This window comes from Cheilinus undulatus, linkage group 10 (assembly GCF_018320785.1).
Source record: "Cheilinus undulatus linkage group 10, ASM1832078v1, whole genome shotgun sequence".
NCBI classification, from domain to species: domain Eukaryota; kingdom Metazoa; phylum Chordata; class Actinopteri; order Labriformes; family Labridae; genus Cheilinus; species Cheilinus undulatus.
The window spans coordinates 2,467,330-2,494,829 of NC_054874.1; the positions used below are offsets into that span (position 1 = coordinate 2,467,330).

Here is a 27,500-nt window from a genome sequence, read left to right on the forward strand (position 1 = left end):
AAAGTGACCTGTGGAGACTCGTACAGGAGCTGGGTCTGTGATAAATGGTGAATCTAATCTTACAAGCTGATAGAAAGCCCCACACAGGTTCCACTCCCTCTCATTCCCTCTCTGCAGCATCTTTACCTGCAGTGCTGTGTACACACAGCTCCCTCCTGCTTATTCATAACAAAGAGCCTCTCTGTTTTCACTATTATGCATGAGGATTGTTTATTCAGCTGAACTGGTTGCTACCAGGTATCTGGTTGTAATGTACAGACAACTTATCTCGGAGATGTTGACAAGTTATCCTATGGCAAATAGGAGTGGTGGTGCAAACCTTTTACTGCTGTAGATCCGTCAGACGCTGCTGTTACGTGTTTCGTGTGAAGGATAAAGAACAGCTGAGAGATGCATTGACAAGGCATGACATGTAGAAAAACAATAACTGAATACAGAAAATGTTCCATAGACATGACAGAATTTAAACTTTCATCTTAACACCCCCCATTATTAAAGTTTAAACTGGCATGACCTACACCTTATAGCAACACTTTAACATCAATGCTAACAGCAGCATCAGAGGTACACGCTAGCTTAGAAGGACATGAAACACTTGGTCATTCATCCATACAGGTTACTTGTATAACCAGTTGGTCAGCTCTCTGCAGGTTGTGTTTGCAGTTGTCTTTTATAATAACAATTTCATGTGAAGGGACTTATATTAGGGCTGCATGGTGGCGCAGGGGTCAGCTCTGTTGCCTCACAGCAACAACGTTCCTGGTTCTCATCCCGGTCAGGACCTTTCTGTGCAGTTTGCATTTCCCTGTGCATGCATGGGTTCTCTTTGGGGCTCTGGCTTCCTCCCACCACCAAAGACATGCTTGTTAGTTAATTGGTGACTCTAAAATTGGCTGTAGGTGTAGGCGAGAGTGCCTCAAAAATGCATGGATGGAAACTTGTATTATCATTGGGGCTGTCAAACAATTAGAATTTTCAATTGGGATTTTTCTCCCCTGAATTGAAATTCTGCTATTTTGCATTTGAACTTTTTTTGTTTCATTTTTGATTTGTGTTCTGTGTTAGATTAAGGATAGCTTACTTCCTGACTGGATACAGACCTGCTTTTATTTTGAAAGAAATAAGGAACGTTGGGTGGATTGAAGATCCTGACATGAACTTGGCCATGAAAAAAAGAACTTGGAATGGATAGTAATGAAAGAGGTGGACAGTGAAAAGGTAAATGTTTGATAACACAAGGTTCAGATGACCTCTGACCTGTTCACTGAGGCCCTGTCCACACGGAGACAAATTAAGGAGTATATGCAAACAAATTTTGTCGGATCGATGTTTCATCCACAAGGAAACAGCGTTTAGGGTGACTGTAAACGATACTTCTTGAAAACGGGTCCCAAAGTGCAGAAATCCGTAAACCACTACCATTTCATCTCCGTGTGGACGGCCAACCGCATCTTTCTTGAAACGATTACGTCACACATAGCGTAGCGCTCTTAACACTCCTGTGCGGGTCCAGCCAAAACAACAATGGTGGACTACAGGGTTGTGTTCGCGCTGCAGAAGCTACCGAGCTTGTTATGGCTTTTACAGCAAAATCTGATGCTCCTTTACTACCACCGCAAAACACGCACACCATATGATCTTAAATCCAACACGGAGAACACCCAGAAGGGCAAACAGAAGAAAGTTTGTGTCAGTTTTCTGTGATCTTCTTCTCTCCTTTGGTCCATTTCCGTGGCAGCGTTACAGCACCACGTACAGGCTTGGCATACGCACTACAGCGTTTTCAGTTGTTTTAGTGGTTCCGTGCTTACGTGGATCTTTCCTGAAATGATCCCGTCTTTACGGGAAACTTTTTCAAACCGAAACAGCAAAATATATCGTTTTTGTCTCCATGTGGACAGGGCCTGAGCTGTCTGTGAGCTTTTAAATGTAAATGAGACATTGAGGAGTAGGCATGCACGGGGTTAAACAGTTAAGTTTTTGGTCAAATTAGCTGTTGTGTGATTTACGACTTGGTTACTAATTACCTATCTTTTTTTTATAAACACAGGCTTGAAATCCTGAAATAAAGTGGTATGTGGACTGTGGAGGGTTTAACTAACGTATAACTACTCAAGCAAAGTGAAAAGAGGCCACACATGAAAGATATTAATCTGCAAAGAGGAACAAAGGCTGTCAGAGCTAGCTGCTAATGTTAGCCACACTGCAGGGAGTGTGTCAGGCTCGCATCACCTGCTGACACAACGACCCTGTGAGGAATTCGACTGTTCTCTAAGGATTTTCTCTTCTTTAGACTAGTCAGTTAAACGAAACATGGCGACTATAGACATGTCAGTACTCGACTTTTGTCGTTTTTGAAAAGAAAACAACTCACTGCTGTTCTTTGTTGTTCTTTTGACAAAGAAATGTCTTCAAGTTCTGATAAAACTGGCGCTTTAGCAGCATCTGTGCTAATCTCTTCCTCCATAACTGCACCAGCTCTTGCTGCTGCTTGTTTACGTCACGACTCTGCTGCCCCTGAAAGTACTGCCGCTCGTAGCTGATTGGTCCTGTCACTTTCTGACCGGGCCCAAACAGTTCAGACGGGAGCTAGATGCAAGATGGATTTGCCAGTGAAAAACACGGAAACAGGTGTATCCATCTACTTTGCAAGGTTACTTCTGCCCTACTTTAATATCATTGTGTTGGTTATAATATATTTATTGCTTGTGTTAGACGGGGGACTTAAGGAATATTTACATTTCAAATCGCATTATTGGTTTAAAAAACGCAATGAGATCATTTTCCCAAATGGTTCAGCCCTACTGTACCTGCCCCTAACAAATAAATTATAGATAAATAAATGAATAATTCTCATTGATTCAAAACATCTGCTGATCCATGATCTAGCCATGGCTAACAACCCATTTTTCATGCATTAGTTTAATTTAATTTGGTTTGATGGACTTTTTTAGAAGATAAGATTTTGACTCTAAAATGCTGTAATTCCAAAGTGAAACCAGGATCCAGAAAATCTCATACCCTGCTTGTTCACTCTTGCCCCTGGAAGTTTTCCTGCTGTTTGTCTGTCGGGCATGAGAGTGGTGAGGGAGGAATAATGTGGAGAGGGTAAAGTCTGATTAAAAATGTAGATGTTTGGATTCACGCATGCAGCTCAAACTCATTCTGGAGTTTTAAGTGTGAATAGGTGTTATAGTAGTGAGTTTTTGAGAACGTTGGACCCTTGAAACCCAAAATCAGACAAAATCCTGAATCATATTCCATGTCTATGCAGAGATGTTAGTGTGTTTCTGATTTTCTCTGGAGCATAACTGCTGTTTGGAAAAGATGAGGCATCGTTGAGAGGTGTACCTGGATGTTCTAATGAAAACAGCGCTCTATCAGAGACACAGCTAACATCACCTGCAGTCAGATTTTTAACAGGTACACGCAGATGGGAGCACATCACCTCTGTACTCACCTCCCTTCATTGGCTCCCAGTTGATTTTAGAATAATTTTTTAGAATCTCTCCATGGTTTATCAGACCTTTTAATCCCATATTCCCCACCTCGGTTCCTCCGATCTTCTGAGCAGTCCCTCCTGGTCGCCCCTAGAGTCAAACGCAAACTCAGAGGTGACTGTGCTTCTTCAGTGGCAGGTCCACGTCTGTGGAACAATCCGCCCCCTCAAATTAGAGGTGCAAACACTTGGCATTCATTCAAGGCCCAGCTCTAAACCCACCTGTTTTCCTTGGCTTTTGATACTGCTTACAAACTTCTCCAATCTGAGCTACATGGTCCTCTCAGTGAAGGTGTACTCTATGCCATGTTAAAATGTCTGGTCTATGATCTCCTGTAATGTTTGTTTTTTACTTATGATGCTTTAAGTAGGAAGCACTTTGGTCAGCTGAAAGCTGTTTTAAACGTGCTATATAAATAAAGTTTACTTACTTACTTTAATTTAGTCAGATCTATTTCAGACCAAACTTTAGCGGAGTCAAACCTGTCCTCTGAGGTGGAAAAGCTGAGAAGTGATAATGAAATGCTTCTGTTGGGATATCCTGAGGATATGAGTGTGAGTGGAGGAAGTGATTCTCTCACATTTTCTTAATCCTTCAAAGCGTATAGGAAATAAAGTATAGGAAATAAAACGTGAGATCCACAACTGTTCATTAAGGTTGTTAAAACAGCTCTCGTCTTATGGAAATAATGCAGCGTACATGTATAGCAAGTGAGAACGCCACACTTTACAGTCCTGCACTAAAACAGGAAGTCATAAATACTGATAAAGTCATGCAAATGAAGTGAAAGGAAAAAGGAGAGGATGGTGTCGAAGACAAGATTGCAGATGTGTTGGGAAGATGACTGAGCTTCACCAGCCAGTATCTTTGTTCCTGAGCAGACAGAGAGATGGTGGAGAATAATTAGCTCTACACATTAGGGCCGAACCATTTTGGAAATTAATCTAATTGCGATATCTTTCCCCCCAATATTGCAATTTGGCATGTGATTATTCCTTTACTTTCTTCGATTCCTAAACAAGGGCTGAACAGTTATTTAAAAGTGTCTAATTCTGGGGCGTAGGTGGCCGAGTGTTTAAGGCGCTCCATATATGCAGACGGCTCGGGTTCGAATCCGGCCTGAGGCCCTTTACCGCATGTCTCTCCCCCGCTCTTGTCGCTGTTTCCAACTCTATCCACTATCCCCCTCTATCAAATAAAGGCACAAAAATGCCCAAAATAAACCTTTAAAAGTGTCTAATTCTGATGATTTTGACTCATATTCAAGTTTGTTAGGAGTTTGGATGTGTACGTCTGATGTGGAATATTTATACAGCCTCATTTAACAATATAAAGTCAGATTATCAGTTTGAAAAGAAAAAATAATTACGCTATGAATCACACTGCCTTTTCTTACAAACATAACTAAGTGATCCTGTTTTGCATTTGTATAATTCTTCCCCGTCTGCAGCGATTCACATCAGAATTCCAAGTAAACTTTGCCTTTTACACAGGGCAGGTCCTCTCTCCCTGAGTTAATGAGAGTAGACTGGACTCCAGACTCGACTGTGCTGAAACAAAGCTTGGTTCTTTCTTGAACCTTGTTCTGACAGGGCTCTTCATCAGGCTCCTCTGTGAGGCTGGTATTACATCGTACTGCTGTCAGAACAATGACCCGCTCTTACTCACTCGCTCGCTCTCTGTCCCTCTCACTCAGCACGGACAGCTCTGCTGTACCAGGCAGCCTGATGACAGGGACACTACTACTTTTCACTCACTCATTTCACAGTAGGCCTCAGATTTACTCTTAGTTTAGCTGTCGTCCTAATAAAAACAGGTATAATGTTCCTAGAGTCTTCTATGTTTGTCTCTCTGTGTAACAGCTTACATGTTTGCATGAAGTTTATTAGGCCCTGTACTGGCAGGATTTTGGTGACTCTGGTAAAATACACATGATGATACGAGGGTTATAGCTGGACATTTTACAGAACTATAAGAAGAGATGCAGTAATATTTTAACTTCCTGTCATGATTATAGTGACCAAAAATGTCATAGTTGTAAATATTATCAGAGTATTGTTAAAATTTGCCGAACATTTTCAGAAAAAATGAAAACTACTGATATGTCATCTGAAATAATTTCCCCAAGTTTTTATTTTTGAAAAACACAAAACATTAACAGCGCACCGGGCTATCAATGTAAAAATGTTTGCATTTGAAGCTGTAAGTAAGGGCTGTCAAAATCAGTTGCATTGATCATGATTAATTGAGATCCACAATATGTGCACTCATTGAAAAAGATTGTGATTAATCTCATGCTATTAGCACACTTTGGTTAATCCTCATCTGCAGCTCCCTGCAGCCACAGCGATGTAAAATACGTCCACCACTGGGTCTGAACGCCCGAGAACAGGGGTTCTCAACCTTTTCAGCCTACGACCCCCCAGATAAAGGTGCCAGAGACCGGGGACACTCACTGTACCTGAAGATGGTTGAACAGCCTTGCACATTCAAGAATAGTCGTGTGCAGACAAGGAGGGATAAAGGGGGGAGCTTTCTGGGACCCAGCCAAACCAGGGGCCCATGGAGGGCAGCAAAATCATGGTTTCCATTGTGAAGTTAAGCTGTGAAAACCACATTTTATATTAAAGAAACAAATATATTTTTTATTCATCTGTGTAGTAAATAGCCTTCTTGAAATGAAAATAAGTTTTGTTAAAAACAGCCTAATTTAAATGGGTTGCTAACATTGGTTAACCCTTTAAATCCTAGCGTGTCGTTGAAGCACACTTTGCATGACCATAATTGCATGACTGTTTGTGTCATCGGAAAAATTCAAACAGTTTCTGGAAGCTGAGAAACTGTGCTTCACAGCCAGCATGCGGTTCTTACTGTAACTTTCCCTTTTCTCACTAAGATTCTAGCATAAAGTTCTCCTGTTTTTTGTGTTTTTTCATTTTAAACTGTTAAAACACTCTTAACATGCAGTAAAATGTGTTTTATACATGTTAATTATTTTTCTGTCATCGAGTTATGATTATAAGGGTTTTCTCTGTTTTTTAAACTTATTCAGCTAGGAGCTCCTCATTTTAGCTCTCTACAGTCTCATCTACAAACCGGAAGTCCCAACATGCATTAAAATGTAAATAACTGCCATATATTTAAAGTTATAAGTATTGTGGAAAAATGGGCAAAAGCACGTACTCACAGGACATTTTCTGGGCCTTTTATGGTTAAAATAAGAAAAGAGTCCAGAAACTCAGGTTTTAAAGGGTTAATAATAGCAAAAAATGGTTGAAAAGGTGGTGGAATTGGATTTTAAAGAACATAAATGGGTTAAAAGTGGCAACAATTGGATAAAAGTGGTAAAAAAAAATAACCAAAACTGAGTTAATATGGCAAAAACGGGCACAAAAAGTGGTTAAAGGGGATTATAAAGTGTCTGAAATGGATATACAGTGCAATAAATTGGTGAGTATTAGGTGGACTGGCATGAAAAATTACCTGTGGTTAAAATGGGCAAAAAGTCGTGTAAAAGGTGGTTAAAAGTGACAATAATGTGTCATCAGTAGAAAGTGGCAAGAATTGGTTTAGAAAGGTGCTACTCTTCTAAAGCATGCACCAATCTGTTTGTTTTGGTGACACAAAAATTAAGACAAGCAGCATTTAATTCTATAATAAATGATCAGACTTTTTCAATAATAGACCTGCCATCATGACCAAATTAAGTCTTTTTTTTTTCTAGTTTTTTTTTATATGCAAAATGTGTTTCTGCCTTTGTGGAAACAAAGGCAAAAAAAGTGGTGGAAAGGGTTTAAATTGACAAAAATGAGATGTAATTGCAAAAACGTGCTAAAACTGGCAAAATTAGTGTTAAAAATGATGAAAAAGGGTTAAAATTTGGTACAATTGGTGTTAAGAGTCAACAGTCTCATTGAAAAAGTATTTTTAGTTTTTTAAGGCTTCTGGTGACCCCCTCTCAGTGTCTTGCAACCCCCAAGGGGGTCTAGACCCCAAGGTTGAGAACCACTGATCTAGACAACCATTACACCTGATGTTACACTTGTTTATTTTACCGATATTTAAGGCTGTTTTATAATTTGTACTGCTGATTTGTACAGCTGTGAATCTGCTGTAACCATTGGCAGAAACGTTCACATCTGTTCACACCTTTATTTAACTTCTTAAGCTAGTATCTGCAGATACCGATGTAATGCTGATGATATCCTGCATCCCTGCTAAACCTCAGTAGACTATGTTTAGGAGCTGATTCTGTACCACAATACATAATATTTATTTTTTATTCGGACTGGCCCTTTAACACGGCTGTAAATCAGACTGCTGGTCTGCTCCGTCTCTGAGGCTCTTGAGAGCTCCACCAGCTTGGATTTATACCACCATCACATCCTCCCCCTCCACCCAACCCCAGAGCAGCTCAGGCAGCATAGCTCACATCTGCCAGGAGCTCTTTACACCCTCTCTGCCAGCTCCCTCCTTCCTCCTTATTATTCTTTATGATTACTGAGTCCACCGGTCTCGGCTGTTCATCAGTGCCACACAAACACATCATGACAAAGAGCTTTGAATCTATCTGACACGTGCTCTAATGATGCTGCTCCAAGTTTAAGAACTAATCGATTTGTTTTTCTCTCTCTCGTCTCCCTTCCTCCCTTCTCCAACCGTGGCCTCGTTTGCTGCTTGATGCCATCTTCAGCACAGCCAAATATAATGTCCTCACCTTCCTCCCCCGGTTCCTCTACTCACAGTTCAGGAGGGCGGCCAATGCCTTCTTTCTCTTCATTGCACTCTTGCAGGTAAGATGTGATGTCTGTGCTTCTGTGACAGAAAGAATCCAAAGATATCCCCCAGATTATCATGAAATCAGCGCTCTCCTCTGCTTCAGCGTTAGTGTGCCTGGCCTAACCTAGACTTCATCTCCAAAGGTCATGTCTGTAACTATATACACACAGACAGGCTCACTCACAAACACATACACCGCACTTTATATAGCCTGATGATGAATAATACATGTAATACTATGTGTCCCTCCTTTAACAGGACGCTAGATTTGCCTGCAGGCTCAACACACTATACTGCATATTGCATACTTTGGAAATGCATGGGGTGCTTTAGATGTCTAAGGATTCTACTGTCCCCCACTCTCTATGCTGCAGTGAAGAAACTGAGCTGCCTTTAGTGAGACTCTGGATGTGGGAAACACTCAAATATTCCAACTGATGTGAAGCCTGGAGTAGAAAAGCAATGAAAATCTTTGTTATTCCAAATAAGCTTCCCTTCTATTATGGGCTTCTAAGTTTAAAGCTACCCAACACCGAGTCTTAGCAGCACTGTCACTCTTTTGATTGATAAATACTTGCAGAGCAAAGACTTTTCTTGCCCTGAGGAAGTTTGCAGAGGTTTTCCTGTATATATAGGTCAACACTAATCCACTTAAAGAACATTTAAAACCTCAGCCACCAATCATCAGCACATGATTCAAATAAAACTAAACCCATGTCTCTCAGGTGTTCAGAGCCAACAACAGAGGAAGAGCTGCACAGACCAAAGGCTAGCCTTTGTTAATAAGAGCTTTGTGGATGGGAAAGGGCTCTATCCATTGACCTTGAAGTCGCTGCTTTGAAAAGCAGCCAGTGTGAATCTTCATTACCTGCCCTGTCGATGTGGCGACCTTGAATAAAACATCTATGCAGATGAGGGAGATGAGAGATCTATTTCGTTCAAGTTTCCTACCGGCAGTAGAACAGCGACGGTCTCCTGAGGCCCTCGCTGGGCTTTAATTACGCTATGTTACTGTTAATTTGGAAAGACTTAAAATAGCTAAATAATTAAACATGCACTGGGATGGGGAGTGTTATAATAGATCTGAGAAAGTTGTTTGGCTGGATATACCTTCTTTGAGCTTTTATTTTTGGGTTAAGTCTCTAGATTTTGGCACTGATTGAGGTAATCTAAGTCAAATTTTCTTAGTCTTTAGACTGAAATGACCTGTAGTTTCAGTATGTTTTTTTCATTTCACTCTTGAAAGTCTTAGTCGACACAAATTCAAGAACATTTTAGTCCAGTTTTAGACACTAAAAAGTCCTGACCTTTTAGGCTTTTCTTTTGATTCTCTTTGTTAGATGTCAGGGCTATTCAATTACAAATTTAACTGTGCCAAATTTTAAAATCAAGAAATGTAGCTGGGCCAGACATATTTAGTGCCCAGTAAGCAGCAGGTAATGTCAAATTTGAATCAATTCAAATCAATTTGATGAAAAATATGCTCTTTTTATTCATAGTCTCCCTTTTAAATTTGGCAACATTTGGTACTGAGGCTGGGGAGTCTGTTGTTTTATACTTTCAGCTATGAAAATACGTATTAATGTATTAACAATATATATATAAAAAATATTGCCTCTGTCTAAATTTTTCAATATTGTTTCACCTTTAGCAAATCCCAGATGTGTCTCCCACTGGTCGCTGGACCACACTGGTGCCGCTGCTCTTCATCCTGGTGGTGGCTGCTGTCAAAGAGATCATTGAAGATCTGGTAAGATGGGGGAAAACATTTACTCATTTTTTTAATGGTTTTTCAGGTGTGATATATCTGCCAAAGGTTACTGATTTGAGATGCACAATACTGAATTTTTGCACCCGCTACTCTTCTAAAACATGCACCAATCTGTTTGTTTTGGTGACAGAAAAAATAAGACAAACAGCATTTAATTCTACAATAAATGATCAGACTTCTTCAATAATAGACCTGCCGTCATGACAAAATTAAGTCATTTCTTTTTGTTCTAGTTTTTTTTATATGCAAAATGTGTTTTTAACAGCAACAGCCAGGATTCCTCTGAGAGCTACAAACAACACTTTGACAACCCGCTAATAGACAGTGAGACGGTGGGAGAACTAAATAAAAATGTGGCACGTTTTTTCAAAGGGCTTACATTTCAAAGTCAAATGTCATTTTCTGATTAAACGACAAATTTGCAGGGTGGATCCCAGACGAAATCCTGACAAAGTGCTTATGTAACACATGAAACACCCATTTTTTTAAGTGCAAAAAGGAACTAGCTGTAGAACTGCAAAAGCTGCAGTTCTTAAAACCTTCCTATCAGTTTAAAGAATGAGGATGAAAACAGAAAACAAAACTTCAACTGTGCTGCACAAAAATGTAGTGTGATATGTTAGGCATCGACCAATGTTGGTTTTTCGGGGCCGATACAATCCTGATATTAATTATGCCAAACAAAATGTACTTGATGTCACAAAAGTTTAACCTTGTGATAAAAAAGGAGGAAATAGAACGAGCTCTACGAACATGAGAAACGGCAAAAATTAACACAGTATCACCAGAAAAACTGACCTTTAGAGAGAGTGAAAACACAGCCAGAGGACAAGACACACCTCTCAGAAGAGCCAAAGTAGCAGATTTAAAAATGTAAAAATTTATCATTTATTGGTACGATACAGTGGCAATACAAAAATCAGCCAAATGCCAGATATCAGCTGTAATAAATTTCCAGGCCAGTAACCAGCTGACCTCTACTAAAGTGAAGGCATTACAGCACATTTCTGCATTCTGCTTATATGTATTACTGATATACCTGCAGATACCAGGTATATGCTGATAATAACTCGCACCCTTAGAAGTTAACACACAATGTCAACCTAAGTTAAGCTAGCATCAATTATTTTGCAGCACATTAAGTGCAGAAACACAGAATCACTGATAGTGAGTAAAAGAAGGTAAACAACAAACCTGGTCAGACCTGATTTGTATTGGTTGTAAATATAGCTGCGCAATAATGGATTTTTGCTGATATGTTGATGTTTTAGATTTATTTTAGCAGTAACTGATATTTAGATCTAGTTCAGACCCAAAACTTAAGGGCTGAGATTGCACTTCAGAATTTAAGGGATGAGGATGACAAAAGAAGATGCCTTCAGCTGACGTAGGTCTCTTGGTCCAGCTCAAAACTTTACAAACTTATTTTTGCATTTAGCAGGTATTTCCCGCCGATACCACAGGTATTAACAGCAGATAACTGCAGGTATTAACATCAGATATCTGCAGGTATCTACAGCCAATATTGGCAGGTATTTACAGCCAATATTGGCAGGTATTTACAACAGATATCTGCAGGTATCTACAGCCAATATTGGCAAGTATCTACAGCCAATATCAGCAGGTATTTACAGCAGATATATGCTGATATCAGCAGGTATTAACAGCCGATATTGGTAGGTATTTACAGCCGATATCAGCAGGTATTAACAGCCGATATCACAGGTATTTACAGAAGATATCTGCAGGTATCTACAGCCAATAACTGCAGGTATATACAGTCGATATCTGCAGGTATTTACAGCCGATACCGGCAGGTATTTACAGCCAATATCAGCAGGTATTTACATTCAATATCTGCAGGTATTTACAGCCAATATCTGCAGGTATTTACAGCCAATATCAGCAGGTATTTACATTCAATATCTGCAGGTATTTACAGCAGATATCTGCAGGTATTTACAGCCAATATCAGCAGGTATTTACAGTCGATATCTGCAGGTAACTACAGCCGATATCGGCTGGTATTTACAGATGATATCGGCATTTATTAACAGCAGATACATGCTGATATTTACAGCCGATATCAGCAGGTATTTACATTCAATATCTGCAGGTATTTACAGCAGATATCTGCAGGTATTTACAGCCAATATCAGCAGGTATTTACAGTCGATATCTGCAGGTAACTACAGCCGATATCGGCTGGTATTTACAGATGATATCGCAGGTATCTACAGCCAATATCGGCAAGTATCTACAGCCAATATCCGCAGGTATTTACAACAGATATATGCTGATATCAGCAGGTAATAACAGCCGAAATCAGCAGGTATTAACAGCCGATATTGCAGGTATTTACAGAAGATATCTGCAGGTATCTACAGCCAATATCTGCAGGTATTTACAGTCGATATCTGCAGGAATTTACAGCCGATACCGGCAGGTATTTACAGCCAATATCAGCAGGTGTTAACAGCAGATATCTGCAGGTATTTACAGCCAATATCAGCAGGTATTTACATTAAATATCTGCAGGTATTTACAGCAGATATCTGCAGGTATTTACAGCCAATATCAGCAGGTATTTACATTCAATATCTGCAGGTATTTACAGCAGATATCTGCAGGTATTTACAGCCAATATCAGCAGGTATTTACAGTCGATATCTGCAGGTAACTACTGCCGATATCGGCTGGTATTTACAGATGATATCGGCAGTTATTTACAGCAGATATATGCTGATATTTACAGACGATATCAGCAGGTATTTACAGTTGATATCGCAGGTATGTACAGCAGATATCTGCAGTTTTTACACCCGATATCTGTAGTTTTTTACAGTCAGTATCAGCAGGTATTTACAGTCACTATCTGCAGGTATATACAGCTGATATCGGCAGGTATTAACACTCAATATTAACAGGCATTTACAGCCAATATCAGCTGTAAATACCAGTTGATATTGACTGGTATTTACAGCCGATTTCAGCAGGTATTTACAGCTGATGTCAAAGCTTAAAGAACTCTAGCACCATTCTGGATTTCTGGCACAAAGCTGGGAGGAGATAAAATAATAAACATGAATTGTAATTCGTCGTGCCTGTGGTTTGTCATGTTTGAGTTCAAATCAAATGAATTCATTATTGAATGATCCGTTTTGATAATAAACAGTTTAAATAAAAGTTAAAACTGTTATCACCACAAAAGTTGGCTGAGGTTGAGAAATTCAACAGTATCAGTAACAGACTATCAAACATCAGCATCAGTTTTGGCTTAATTGAAATGTTAAACATTAGGCTGGTGCATCCTTACGTATGTCACATCACAGCCATAATACACCTATTTGAAGACAGATAACCAGGTACATGGAATGAGTTCAGGAACATAAAATAATTTCCTATTTTACTGATAAAACAGGGCACTCCTACTAAGAGCCACTGCTCTGTTGGCTTTTGTTTAGTCTCATAAAACTGTACAGTGTGTTCTTAGTGCTGAGCTGAGGAGCAGATGATGGTGATGTGACCACAGCAGGATACTCCCGACATATAGACACCCCAGACACACACGCACGCACATGCACACACAAGCTCACACTGATTTCAGAGGTCACAGCTGCGCCCACTGCACCCACAGTACTCATTCAGTCAATTAACCTAGATACTGGATGCTCATGCACAAAGGCAGTAAGTGTTAACAAAACAAAACAACTGTCTGCCCTCCAGAGGAATCTGAACTGTTGAACAGATGCTGGACAAAACGTTAAAGCAGCTTTGTGTAAATTTGATTCTTTTATATAATTTTTAACATAAAGTCTGGTTTCTTATAAACTCTATGATCACAACTAACCCACTAAAGTCCGTCCTAACTAAGTGATGGGATGTTGCATCCTTCTGTATTGCAGTGACCCTGCAATGCGATCCTCTCTGCGGGTCCCTGTGGACAGATACTATTAGCTTCTATCTGGTGCTGAAGGGACCAGCACAGCACTTTTTCCCTCAGCCTGTTGTGAAAAACATGGGAACGGAGTGGTGATGACTCCGTCTTTATTGCTGAAGGTCACCTGTGCACACGTCTGTTCCCTGTACCACGCTGTCTCTCACCAGTTGACCTGACAGGGCAACATCGACCCCTAACTTCATGAATGATGCAAAGTGGACACGCACTGTACAGCAGCTTGGATCTTTCCTTACTGCTGGCTGTCTCTGTGCAGCAGGTTAAAGTCACAGTCCTCTGGATCCTTCAGCTATATTTCAGCTTTAGTTATACTCTGGGGTGTGTTTTGCAGTAGAGTGAGATGCTTTTTTACTCATTTACAAACCTCTAGTTGTCAAACTGAACAGGAGGCAGCTGAAGAAAGGAAAGCATGGTTATTTAACCTCCTTCGCTGCTGCTCACTGTCTCATGAGGTTTATGTTGAAGCCATATTAGCAGGTTAATCAAGGTAACACTGCAGATGCTCTCCCCTTTTTATCTTTTTCTGCCCATGACTGAAGCCCACAGAGACCTGATACAGCAGTATTTATGCATAACCTCTGCATGCTACTCTCCATCCACTACGCTGTGATTACACATGTCATCTTAACAGGACGTCTCCTTTTTTCCACGGGCTCAAGAAAAGAGAAGACAGAAAATATGAGAGGGTAAAGGCATGGGAAGTAGTGGAGAAGCTGAAATAAATATGTTTTCACTGCTTGTATGTGAACAGAAAAAAGTGTGTACAGATAGCGTGGATGAATGAAACTCGCTGACAGCCCCTGCACAAAGAATGATGAATGAGCGTTGTAAAGGTCTCTACTAGCAAACTTTTTTCCCCTTGCATTGTGTGTTTCGTTCAAGGCCAAAGCTGTATAACAAAGAAAGGCTGTTTATTAGATGCTATAGCATGTTACAGCATTATTAAAACAATTGACCCCAAGAGGAGGCTGAAAATGAGGTGGGAGGAACAGTAGAAGAGGCTTTTAATGAAAAATGAAGGAGAAATAAATCAGTTTGATTTCATTCTCATTTTCTTGGCTGGTGTTGAAAAGTGATGCAAAGTCAAAGTGTGCAAAACTGTAGTTCCACGAATGTCCACTTGAGGCTGTGAAAGCTAAAAATCACCCTAGGTGTCAATATCAAGCGGCAACCTCCGGTCCTGAGAAATGAAGCCAATGCAGAACTGCAAAAAAATTGCTATACCGCGAGTGTCCACTCGAGGCTGGCTGCAGGAACGCTGGAAGTCCCGTCTGGACACATGTTGTGGAGCCGGTTTTTACACTAGAAATAAACTGGTTCAAAACACCAAACGTGTCGGCGCGCCGGTAGTCGAGTGGTTAAGGCGCACGCCATGTGCGCAGGCGACCCAGGTTCGAGTCCGGCCCGTGGCACTATTTCCTGCATGTCTCTCCCCGCTCTCCTCCCTGTTTCCAACTCTATCCACTGTCCTATCTAATAAAGGCAAAAAAGGCCAAAAATAAATCTTTAAGAAAACACCAAACGTGTCTCATTAGCTAGTGTCTTATTGGGCTCCCACTGTACGGGGGGTGAATTTTTTTGTACCACGATCGTTTGGAGTACACGTAGGATGAAAGCTGATTGGCGCGTCTCTAATTGAGATATAGCTCGGCAGGCAGAGGCTCCATCTCTGTCAACCGGAATGCTAGCTAGCAGGCTGACAGGAAGTCCAGCTTAGTGTAAGCAGACAACTGACGTCACACGGGGTTTGTCCAATTCTTTCTACAGTCTATGGTTAATATGCAAGTTTTATGAGGAATGCTTGCAGCTTAGCATCCCTTTGGAGTTTGCACCATAATTACAAGTTGGTAAAACAATCCTTAGATTTTTATTATTGTTTCAGGCCCACAATCAGAGTCAAAGGCTCCATCTAAACTGTAGCTATGCTGTAGCAGCTGTCAGTAATATGGCTACAATATGATGGGTGTGATACAAGTTTGCTTTAAACTAGGGATGCTTTTAAATCACGATTAGTCTCAGGATTTCTGTAGTTAACCATTTTTAATTGCACACATTTTATCCCATTCTAATATTCCACTATTTTGCATTTAAAACTGCTTTTGTTTCATTTTGATTTTCTACTGTCTTAAACTAAGGGTAACTGACTTCCAGTTTCGATATAGGCCTGCTTTTACAGGTAGAATGAAGATTTTAACATGAACTCAACCACGTGAAATGAAAGGAAATATGTGAACAGTGGAAAGTTAAATGTTTACAATCAGCTGATTCAGGTGGTTTTTGACTTATCCAATGAGCTGTCTGTGAGTTTTTTAAACTAATATGAGACATTAGGTGCAATGTTGGATAGTGTTTTTCCTGGCAGATCCATTTCCTGGTTGTAACAAGACTGAAAAATCAGGAGAAAATCTTAATATTCCATTTTATTCTTTTTTTGAAAGAAAATGGAATAAACGGAAAAACAAACTGTTTTCTTGATTTTTTTCCCCCATTTTTGTCACAGAAACTGGAAAACAAATAACACAATTTAAAAAAGAGGTAAAATTTTTGTTCTATTCATTTCCATTATTTTGTTTTGTTTACTTGAAAATTTCAAAATAAAACCCTTCATGTCAGAAAAAGAGTCATCCATTGAGTTTTACAGTATGATAAAGGGCCAAATTGCTCTATATACATTGTATGATAAATAATGTAAACTGTAAACGTACTGGTGATTTAATGGACTGTCATTTTATTACCTTTTATGACCTTTTTTCTCTTTTACGTAGTATACAAAGCAGGCCTTTTACGGCATGCATTCGCTGATTGTGTGTTTGGTGTCAGGTTCACACCAACTCTAATAGATCTCTCTCTCTCTCTCTCTCTCTCTCTCTCTCTCTCTCTCTCTCTCTCTCTCTCTGTCTGTCTCTAAAAACACAATGGATGGCTCTTGTTTTGACATGGAGGCTTTTATTTTGAAATGCTCACCTTTCCCAATAGGTCACTTGATTTCCTTTTCCTCAAGTATTTCATTAAGTGACGAAAACAAAAAATAACAGAACAAAAAACAAACATTGGATGACTTTTTTAAAAATGTATTTTTTTTTCCGTTTTTGTTACCAAAATGAAAAAAAAAAAACAAGAAAACGGCTTGTTTTTCTTTTTTTTCCATTTCTGGAAAAAATGAAAAAATGAAATAACCAGAGTTTCTCCTGATTTTTGAGTCTGGTTTCAACCAGGAAATGGATCTGTCAGAAAATACACTGACCGACGTTGGACTTATTATACCTGTGGCTGCAGGGAGAAGCTACAGTGGTTGTAATGCACTGTTTATGGATCGTAGTTAATCATGATTAATGCAGTTAATCTTGACAGCCCTACTTTAAACCAATGCATATTAGGTATTATGAAGTTTGTTTGCTGTTGACCATCAATGTGAATGTGAACCTGCAAAGAAGGCTGGTGGTGCTAGCACTGCTAGTGTTAGCTAGATTTAGCCATCCAACTTTGCACCCAGTGTGAAGTTGGTTTATAAAATGTATTCACTAGGCAAGACAAGTTGGTTAAAAGCAATTCTGATATATTTTTATTCAGGTGGGTATTTATTTGCCAAGGAGCATCAGTAGTTTTTTTCGTTTATGGTTATTAACTCTGACAGTCTTAATTCTAACAAATTATCTATTACTTGTTTCTAAAGTTCACTTTAAACACTACAACCCTTCAGTTTGCTGTGAATCAGGAGAGAATAAATCAGGATATTTCAACAGGAGAAGTGGAGGTTTGTCTTCCAAAGTTGAATCTTCATCACTGTTGTGCTGATGCTGATTAATTATCCATAAAGGCTTTAACATGCTGGGTAGGAGAAGCTGCAGAGATGGATGTTTCTGAGGTTTCAAGATAACTGGCTTTAGTCCAGGTCAGTGAAGGAAATTTGGCTAAGGAGGGTGACAAGTACCTCTCCTTCATTTGGAGCTGCATTGATGTAACCCACTTCACCTTCAGCTGCTGTGGTTTCTCTCTAAGCAGCTAGTAAGCTGTTTCCCCCCTGAAATGTGGAGTACAGTGTGCCAAATGAGTGAAATTAGCTCTAAATTGAATTAGAATTGGACTGAATTACAGCGGATCTACAAAGTAAACAGATTATTAGCAGGGATGTGAGTGGATTTGTGTTTTCCCCACCCATCAAGAACAGCCCTCTACTCTGTGCTTTTAGGAGCTGCGCTGACAAACACAGTGATTATTTTTATGTGACGGACTCAGAAGCACATAATTACTCAGCGTGATGCTAGCTGACAAGCTGTCCCTTGGTATCAGCTGTTCCGGTCACATTTGATTGCACGACTGGTCAGCAGACAAGAGAGACATGAGGGCTTGTAATACTGCTGATGAGTATTTTGATGTGGCCACAAACAGCTCGTATAGAATAGTTCGTGTACTGAGTGCTTCAACCTCGCCTGAGAATTTAAAACATTCCAGAATGATAGACCTAGAAATAGAAATAGACTTGAACTTCTGAACTTTTTCATCACTGCTGTAATCTCTCCTGTTCTGTGTTCTTTTTAGACTAACTAGTCTGATAACAAGTAGACACAAGCCTGGTACGTGCTTTCTGGTTTTTTGGAGTTCCCCATTTGACTCCACAAAACCTGGCTCAGCTGTAAAACCTGTTATTCTTTCACCAACATTGGTTATCTGGAATAGTCCATGACCTTTAAGTACTACAGGCTATTTCATCATGTGTTTCCAGACTAAGCCTTCATTTTTGAAAAGCTAGATAGAAAACAGTGCTAAGAAATGACATCCCATAATCAAGGATGTACAATATCATCACCATTAGGGCTGTGCAATTAATCGCAAATTAGATTAAATCGCAATATGGCATGCTGCAATTTTCAAATCGCAGACAGTGCAATATCTCTTTAACCTGAAAAGTGTCAAAATACCAGCTTGATACAATCGTTTTTCTTTTTGTATGCTTTACACCAGTGTTACTCAACCCTGCTCAACCAAAGAACTAAACTGTTGAAAAATACCTTTGCAAGAGCCACAATCTAAGTGCTGAAAAGTGGCAAAAATGGGTTAAGTAGCAAGTTAAAGGTGGCAAAAATGGTCAAAAAGCAACTAAAATGGGTGAAAAGGGGCAAAAATTGGGAGGAACAATGGAAAAATGGTCAGAAAGTAGCAAAAATGGTTGAGAAGTGACAAAAAATGAGTTACTGTTGGCATAAAATGGTACAAAAGTGGCAAAACCATGGAAAAAAAATGAGTGAAAAGTGACTGAAATGAGCAAAACACAGTCAAGATTTGCTAAAATGGGAAAAGACTAGGAAAAAAGTGGTATTTAATGACAAAGGCAGCTTAAATGGGTAAAAATGCAGAGAAAAAAGGAGAAAGGGGGCAAAAATGGGATAAAAGTGGCAAAAAAATGGATAAAAAATTGCAAAAAAAAACTGTCAAAATGGGCAAATAAGTAGGGAAAAAGTGGTAATAAATGGCAAAAGATAGCCTTAAAAAGGAAAAATGGGATACAAGTGGCAAAACATGGGAAAAAGTGGCAAAAAAAAGTCATTTTTTAATGGCAAAAGGTAGCTTAAATGGGTGTAAAGTGGAGAAAAAGGTGAAAAAGTGCAAAAAAGTTTCCCTTTTATAAGGTTTTCTGGGGGAATAATATTTCAGATTAAGACATAAAAGAGCCACATGTGGCTCCAGAGCCACACGTTGAGTATTTCTGCTTTATACGTTATTCAAACCTTTAAGTATCTTTTTTATTTTATTTTATTTTTTACAAAAATCCTACTTTTCTTGCTCATGCATTTATTTTTCTTTATCAAAATGAGAAGAATATGAGAAATGATCCCCTTCAATAAAGCAATTGATATCAAATTTGCTATATGAGCCAAAATCACAGAAAGATATATTTTTAAATTAAGCCCAGTTTAACTTATTTAATATTGTACTTGTTATAATAGAGAATGATTTTTTGCTTCTGTTTGTTAAACAACAGAAAAACAGGAACCTAAATAATCACATTTCAAATGGCAATTGCAATATTGCAGGAAAAAATTGCAATTAGATTATTTTGCAAATTGTTCAGCCCTAATCCCCATGATATCAATAATAGCAGATGTCAGCTTAAAAATTAAATGCTGCAAAATCTGGGTTTTAAGTTGTCTCAGTTTTTCAGCCACAGTCTGTTTTTGAAATCTCCCAAAGAGGAAGAAGGTTTCAACCGTCCTCTTGTGTGATGATTTCCATTTGTTCAGCAAAATCTACAACATGCAGTTTCACACCTACTAGCTGTAATATGGTAATTAAGCTCTCAGCCTGCAGTGATGAAACAGACTCACAACCTGCAAGTCGCCTTGTCACTTGTTATCCTTGTAGAGGAGTGTCCTTAGTCAGACCAGTGCTCCACACAGTTTCTGTACTTGGCTCCCCTGTTTTCTTTAAATGCACGGTTATGATAACCTGACACGCCTGATGGATTTGTTTCACACATCCATCGGGAAAACCTTCAATACTAAATGTTCGGGAAAGGGCAGAGGCTTTGAAAGAAACTCGGAGTGTGATTGGATAAACGCTCTGTCTGTAACATCTTTACGGGCCAATCAGAGCAACAAAACACGTGACGTAGCCACAACCGAGGTGTGCGTGCGCAGCTATCGAGAAATAATGCAAACCACGGCGACTGTAGCCATGTCAGTACTCGACTTTTGTCGTTTTTGAAAAGAAAACAACTCACTGCTGTTCTTTGTTCTTCTTTTAATGAAGAAATGTCGTCAAGTTCTAATAAAACTGGCGCTTTAGCAGCATCCAAGCTAATCTCTTCTGCCATAATTGCACTGGCCTCTTGTTGCTGCTTGTTTACGTCACGACTCTGCTGTGCCTGAAAGTACTGCCCCTCGTCACTGATTGGTCCAGTCACTTTCTAACCAAACGGTTCAGACGGGAGCTTTGCAAGATGGATTCACCAGTGAGAAACACGGAAACGGGCGTATCCATCTGCTTTGAAAGGTTACCGGGCGAAAAGTGGCCAACAAGTGGCACCTGCCACCGCTGGTGAGGTCTGTGTCATTATGCATTCCAGCACGTTCTAAGCAGTGAAGCTGAAGCACCAGTCTGCAAAACATAATAACGAATGTGGATGAATTTTCATTTGCATTGCATTGCAGCTGCATGCACCTGTGGTAGGGCTGGACGATTATGGCAGAAATGAATTTCAGAATTAATTTAACTTTTTACCTTGATTACAATTGATGTACAATTACCTCACCCCCATCCCTGAGTCTGTTTGTGCAGTAAATATTTGGATAATTTTAAAACACATAACTAAAAGGAACATGCAGATTAACAATTTATGGTTATTTACTGAAATCAAAACACACATCAGTTTGACTATTGTATTAAAAGTAGAAAATAACTTTGTTGCTCAGGCTGTCCAGTCGGATACATGTTTGAGTTTTAGCGGACTGGATGGGACAGGGTCATGTGACTACTACTTCTGGGTTTCTGGTAGGCCACATGCCTCGTAATACCCGGCTGCCTATCACATGACTACACCGCCAGTAGCGTGTTTAACGGGGTTGTGCATTAGTAGAGAGAGAATTACTCGGGAAAAAAGGAAATAATTGACAGGTCAGGTTTATGTTGGTTAGAGGCTCCAAATGTTGGTTTTGATTATTTTTTGATTAATTGCCCAGCCCTAACCTGCAGTAATAATGTCACATTTCACACTTCATATCTCCCTAAATGACCAAAGAAACAACGGTGGTGGACAGCTCCTATCCCTGTGCTGCAGGACAGAAAGATTTAGAAAATCATTCATTCCATCAGCAATTAGACTTTATAATTCTACCGTAAACAGATGAGAGAGACTCCAAACGACTGAATTTCCCTGCAGGGATAAATAAAGTTTTTGTATTGTATTGTATTGTACATGTCTTAGCACTTAAACTGGTGTATAAGTCGCCCTGGTTTAGTTATGGTAGTAGCTAATGCAGCTGAAAGGGTGTTGGCATCTCTTGCCTCTAGAGCGTCAGGGTGCAGGGTTTGTACCCCGACATCCCTAAACTACATTGCAGAGATACTGAGTAAACTAAAGATACTTGTGCAAAAGAATTAGCACTCTATGAAGAAATTCCTAACCTAGTGCTACTTACCAAGTCAACCGTGCAGACTGTTGGGCAGCAGTAAGCCAGCACTTTGACAGGGTTGTGAAGTGGGAACCCTCCTTCACCCGTTTTTCTTTCAATTAGTCCCACAACACCTCCAGAGGACTGAACAGTGATCTTCAGCACCCCAGAGCCACCCCTTCATGCTAGCACTCACCACCCACCGTGCCAAAATGAAGGCATCATTATCTTACCTACCTTACCGCATGACCCACACAGCCTGTACAGCAGTGCCACCTTAAACAGACCCAGGCTCTATATGTGCAAGCTCCAGGTAGTGATAAGGCTACACAGACAGCTGTTGAGGGATTACTGATGCTGCAGCTGTTAGAGAAGATGCGAGTACTATGAAGGCGGTGGAATCCCTGTGTAGCAAATGTAGGCTGAGCATTGCTGGTGGTGCTGAGGTGTTGTAGACACCTGGAGGGATGGGATATGGGCCTGAAGCAGGACTGGACCGTAGCCATCAGGAGGCCAGACAGCCAAGGTTGACACAAGGGCTGAACAATTTGGGAAAATAATCTAATTGTGATTTTTTTCCCCAATATTGCAATTGAGTACGTGATTTTTTCCTCATCGTCATGAATTTTACAACAAAAACAAGCAACAAATCATTCTATACTATAACCAACACAATATTAGATTAAAGTAGGGCAGAACAATTAAAAAAATATATTTGTGATAATGTTTTTTTCTTATTTTGCACATTTGATATGAACTGTTGTATCAAAGGGAATGGTCATTTTTATGTATTTCTCATATTTAATAAGAAAAACATCTCTGCTGCAAAAAACTATTTTTTTAAACTGGTATTTTGACACAGATAACAGATTAAAGAAATATTGCACCTTCTGCGATTTGAAAATTGCGATTCAACCTGATTTGCGATTAGTTTCCCAGCTCTAGTTGAACCAGCGCTGTGTTGAATTGGCATATGCTCACACACCTGACCTGAACAGTTTTAAATTAAAAAAACTTGGCACCAAATGTGTGGCTTATACACCAGATTTTAAGGTATTGGTATTGGCAGATTTAAAAAATGTATGCCCATATTTACAGCGGATATGTTGACTGTACATATCAGCAGGATAAATCCTTTATCTGCCTTAAATACTGGCAAAATGTACAAATGTTCCATCGGATGTACACTGATGGAGGCCCTGAACATTTTGCATGAAGCCCAAACTACCAGACTGTCTGCTTCTCCTCTCATCTCTCAGTTCTGCTTGACTCAGCCTCTCTTTGCACAGGAGACAGTCTGTATCTTTACAATAAAAAGGTCTGTTTATCGGCTGACATTAGTTTAGAAATATTGGCATTTTGGTGCATAAACAATACGGTGCATCCCTTCTCAAAATGAGTGCCTGTAAGTTGTTGCAATGGTGTAATCCTCTTTTAGCTTTGAGTTGCAAATTAAACCAGGCCTCTCCCTAGCTCTTTCCTAAGTTAGTTCTATGCAGTGGTAGCCACTATGAGACATTTCCGTTGGACATAATTTTCTGAAAAACAGGGAAATTGGGGTTTTTGCAATCCAGGATGTTTCATCTTTGCTTATTTCTAATATAATTCTCACTCAGGCATAATGCTCTCCAAGGGTTTGATTGTAGACTTTCTCATTGTAAGTCCTGTCTTTTTAATTTTGCTTTCCTTTCCTTACAGAAACGACACAATGCTGACAGTGTTGTCAACAAAAAGGAATGTCAAGGTATTTAAAGCCATGTATTTTTGAGCTTTTTGAATGGTGTGTCGTTGGTTTACTGGAGGAAAGTCTCTGCACACTGTATAAGCTATGTGTTTAGTTCCTCATGCATTTTTCTGATCTTTTACTTCCTCATTGTCTCACACTGTAACTTCCCTCTCTGTCTTTGCTTTCTCACCACAGTACTGAGAAATGGTGCCTGGGAGATCGTGCACTGGGAGAAGGTAGGCACCCACCATGAGTCACATCACAAGTCCACATGTTTTTAATCTAGAGCGGATCATTCATCCTACCAGTTTCCCTCCACTGTGCAGTTGTCAACTGGAGTAATCTCACACACACACGCACCCTCTGACCCCTCTCTAATTAATCCAGCATTTCCACGTGGACGGTCATTAGGAGGCGGTGCTGCAGGACAAAGAGGAGCTTCCTCTTTCCCTCATAATGAAACGGTTTTCTTGTTGTGGCTGGAACCAAAGCAGAGGATGTAGAAAAAACACCAGTCAGTGCAGAGATGGCAACAGCACTGTTTGATAATCAGTAATGCTATGTTGTCCACTCTACAGCCTGAGAGAAAGCAGCCTTTTTTCCATTGATATGAGGGGAAAGAAAAAAGAAATGATTAGTCTCTAGAAGATTTTACAGAAATCTTCAGTTGGAGATGTAGAAACATGCAATTTTCTTAACTTGTAGTCTAAAAATTGAACATCACACAGCAGTGTCAGTTTTTGTCTAATATTGTTCAGCCGTGTGCACGAGAACCCTCTGATGCATGACAATGAAACATGACAACATGGTGAATATAAGCGGTAAAACAGGAAGGATGCATAACAAGTTTAAGTGAATCTTTACAGACCAGCAGCATCTAATTCATGCATTTGCTCAATTCCTGCAGGGACAAAATCCTCATGTTTCTAGCTGGTATGTGGATATCCCTCCTCTTAATACACACAGAAATCTTCTCTAAAAAGGCTAGCTTTAAATAATTGATGATTTTTACATCTTCATCATGCATTTTGTAAAAGCAGCTTCTCCTCCAAATTTCAGTTTGATCTCAGGGTGCTTTAAACTAGCAACTTGTTAGAGCTTTAACAAGGCCAGCATGAGGGCTTGGTTTTTCAGTGTCTGAGCACAAAATGTTTGAGAATTGATATTTTATAATCAATTCTTTATGATAAAACATGCTGTTTAGTTCTTATGTTTTCTATAGCTGGTTTTAACCATGATCATCAAAATCTAATTAGATAACCTTCATTTTCTGGGTCCTTAATGTCCCTGTCTTTCAGTCTCTCAATATTTAGTCAATGAGCATTTTCCGTTGCCTACAGTGCCTTTGAACATATTTAAGTTTTGAGAAATATGTATTATACACATTCTCTACTGCTTTACTGTATCTCAAATACTGTAAGAAAGCTCACTGTGGTAAAAGGTCTCACCTCAATTGCACATTGGCACTAATTAATCTACCTAGCTCTCTGTGGTAAAATGCCTCAATTCCTATGCATATTTGGACTTATCAATCTACTAGGGGTGTAAAGTTACGTGTATTTGTACCGAACCGATTTGGTACGGGCCTCTCAGTACAGACATGTACCAAACGAATACACGTGGAGCCAAGCTCATACACAGAAGGAAAACCAGAAAACAACTCACTGTCACACTGTCCTGAAAACCACACAACCACAGCAACAGCCTGAATATTCCCAGATAAAAGTGTCCTATTTAGGAGCACTTTGTTTCCCGGTAAAATACAACAGTGGACAAAGACAACAACAGTAGCTCTGACATTATTCTGCAGCTGTGTCGCTATAAGCACGTCGTCCAGCGGACCAATCAAAGCATTTGAAAAAGCTCCACCCAAACAAGAACGTCACTGTAAAGAGGAGGAATAGCAAAGTCTTACCAGCCGGTTATAAATTTCTTATTCTTTAAGACTGTTTTTATTATAACAATGGTGCTCTGGCTCTGTGAATCAAATTAATTTTACCTTCATACGTCAGCCTTGAAGGAGGGAGAGAGGGACTCTGCAGCTGCGTCCTAGGTAGAGATATCCTCAGATTTCCCACAGCTCTAACCTCTTTATCCACCAAGATGGGCTGTGAAAAGTTCTCCCAAACTTTGTAGTAGGTCCCATTGATTAAATAAGTAGTCCAAATGCTGCAAGTATCGCCTCCATTCACTGTAACTCAAATTATATAAGAGAGCTCTCTGTGGTAAAATGCAGCACCTTTATGCATATTTGCACTATTTAATCTACTTACCACATTGATAACTTATTTAATCTATTTACTTCACTCAAATGTTTCAAGTAATTGATCTGTTGACTATAACTGAGATGCTGTAAGAAAGCTCACTGTGGTAAAATGCCTCACTCCATATGCATATTTGGACTCATTAGTCTATTTAAGGTACTAATTATTAATAATCTATTTACCATACTCAAATGCTGTAAATTGTAAGTCTATTTACTTAAACAAAAATACTGTAAGAAAGCTCACTGAGGTAAAATGCCTCACCTTAAATGCACATTGCACTAATCAACTGTCTTAAATTATCTTACCTATTTCGTGTAAATCTGTCCACAACCTTGCATGTTTTATACTCTGATTTTAGAATCCTTGCACCCTTTGCACATCTTGAAACCATACTATCAGTGCACACAGACACTAGAAATATTACAAACAAGAGCTTGTACACATTAAAATCCTATTTTTTTAATCCCTTTTCAGGGTTTTTTGTATTTAATGTTTAATTCCTGTACACTTAGAGCAAAGCTAACTGGAGTCAAATTCCTTGTTGTTTGAGCATGCATGGCCAATAAACGTAGAACACGTAAATTTATATAGATTAGGGATGCATGGCAGTATTGGCATGATATTGGTATTGATGTTTACTGATACACTGGCTAAATATCAGGTGTAATATCAGCCTTTACAAAAAAAAAAAAAATCCACTCTTGTGCATCCCTTAAACAGACAATCAGAGACTAAAAAAGAGGTGTGATAAGTAAGAAGACAACAGCTTATGGGTCATTTTAATATCTGCTTTTTATTGATGAAACTGTCTGATGTCTTAAGTCTAACTACTTCTCTCTACTTACTGTTTTCCTCACCAACTGTGCATTATCTCCACTCCTGAACATTTCTTTACATTGATGCTGTTTTACAGGCCGGTCTCAGCAGTAACCAGTTTTTTTCCACAGATTGAAGTTGGCGATGTTATTAGAGTAAATGGCAGTGATTTCGTTCCTGCGGATGCTGTCATTTTATCGTCCAGGTATCAGAATCCACCCTGCTGCCAGACTGTGGGAAACGTCTTCCTACTTTGTTCCTTATACTCTCTCTCAGCTCTCCCTAAAGAGGTGATGGTTGGATGATAAAACAAATATCCAGAGTGGATAAAAATCCTAAAAATTTATCTCAGAATTTAACAAACAGAAGTGACAACAACCATCATTTCTCTGGGTAATGTGATTTTTGATTTAGAATTGATCAATCATGTCAACATAAACCTACCTACCTCCTTCACCTCTTCAGAAACCATTTAGACTTCCTATGGATCAATTCAGTGTCCTTCATTAAAGATTCCTAAAAGAGCGGAAACTCTAAGACAGTGTTACTCAACCCTGCCCAACCAAAGAGCCAAA

General features: G+C 39.5%; 1 protein-coding gene across 5 annotated transcripts in view; it reads left to right on the top strand.

The window, feature by feature from the left end:
* The window catches only part of LOC121516250 (phospholipid-transporting ATPase IA), a 215,726-nt gene that overhangs the window by 40,120 nt on the left and 148,106 nt on the right, over window positions 1–27,500 (top strand). For all 5 annotated transcript variants that reach the window (XM_041797431.1, XM_041797433.1, XM_041797432.1 and 2 more), the window contains exons 3-6: window positions 8,194–8,293; window positions 9,931–10,029; window positions 23,815–23,860; window positions 24,038–24,078. In XM_041797431.1, the coding sequence (XP_041653365.1) occupies window positions 8,194–8,293; window positions 9,931–10,029; window positions 23,815–23,860; window positions 24,038–24,078 (286 nt within the window). The remainder of the gene's footprint in view (window positions 1–8,193; window positions 8,294–9,930; window positions 10,030–23,814; window positions 23,861–24,037; window positions 24,079–27,500) is intronic.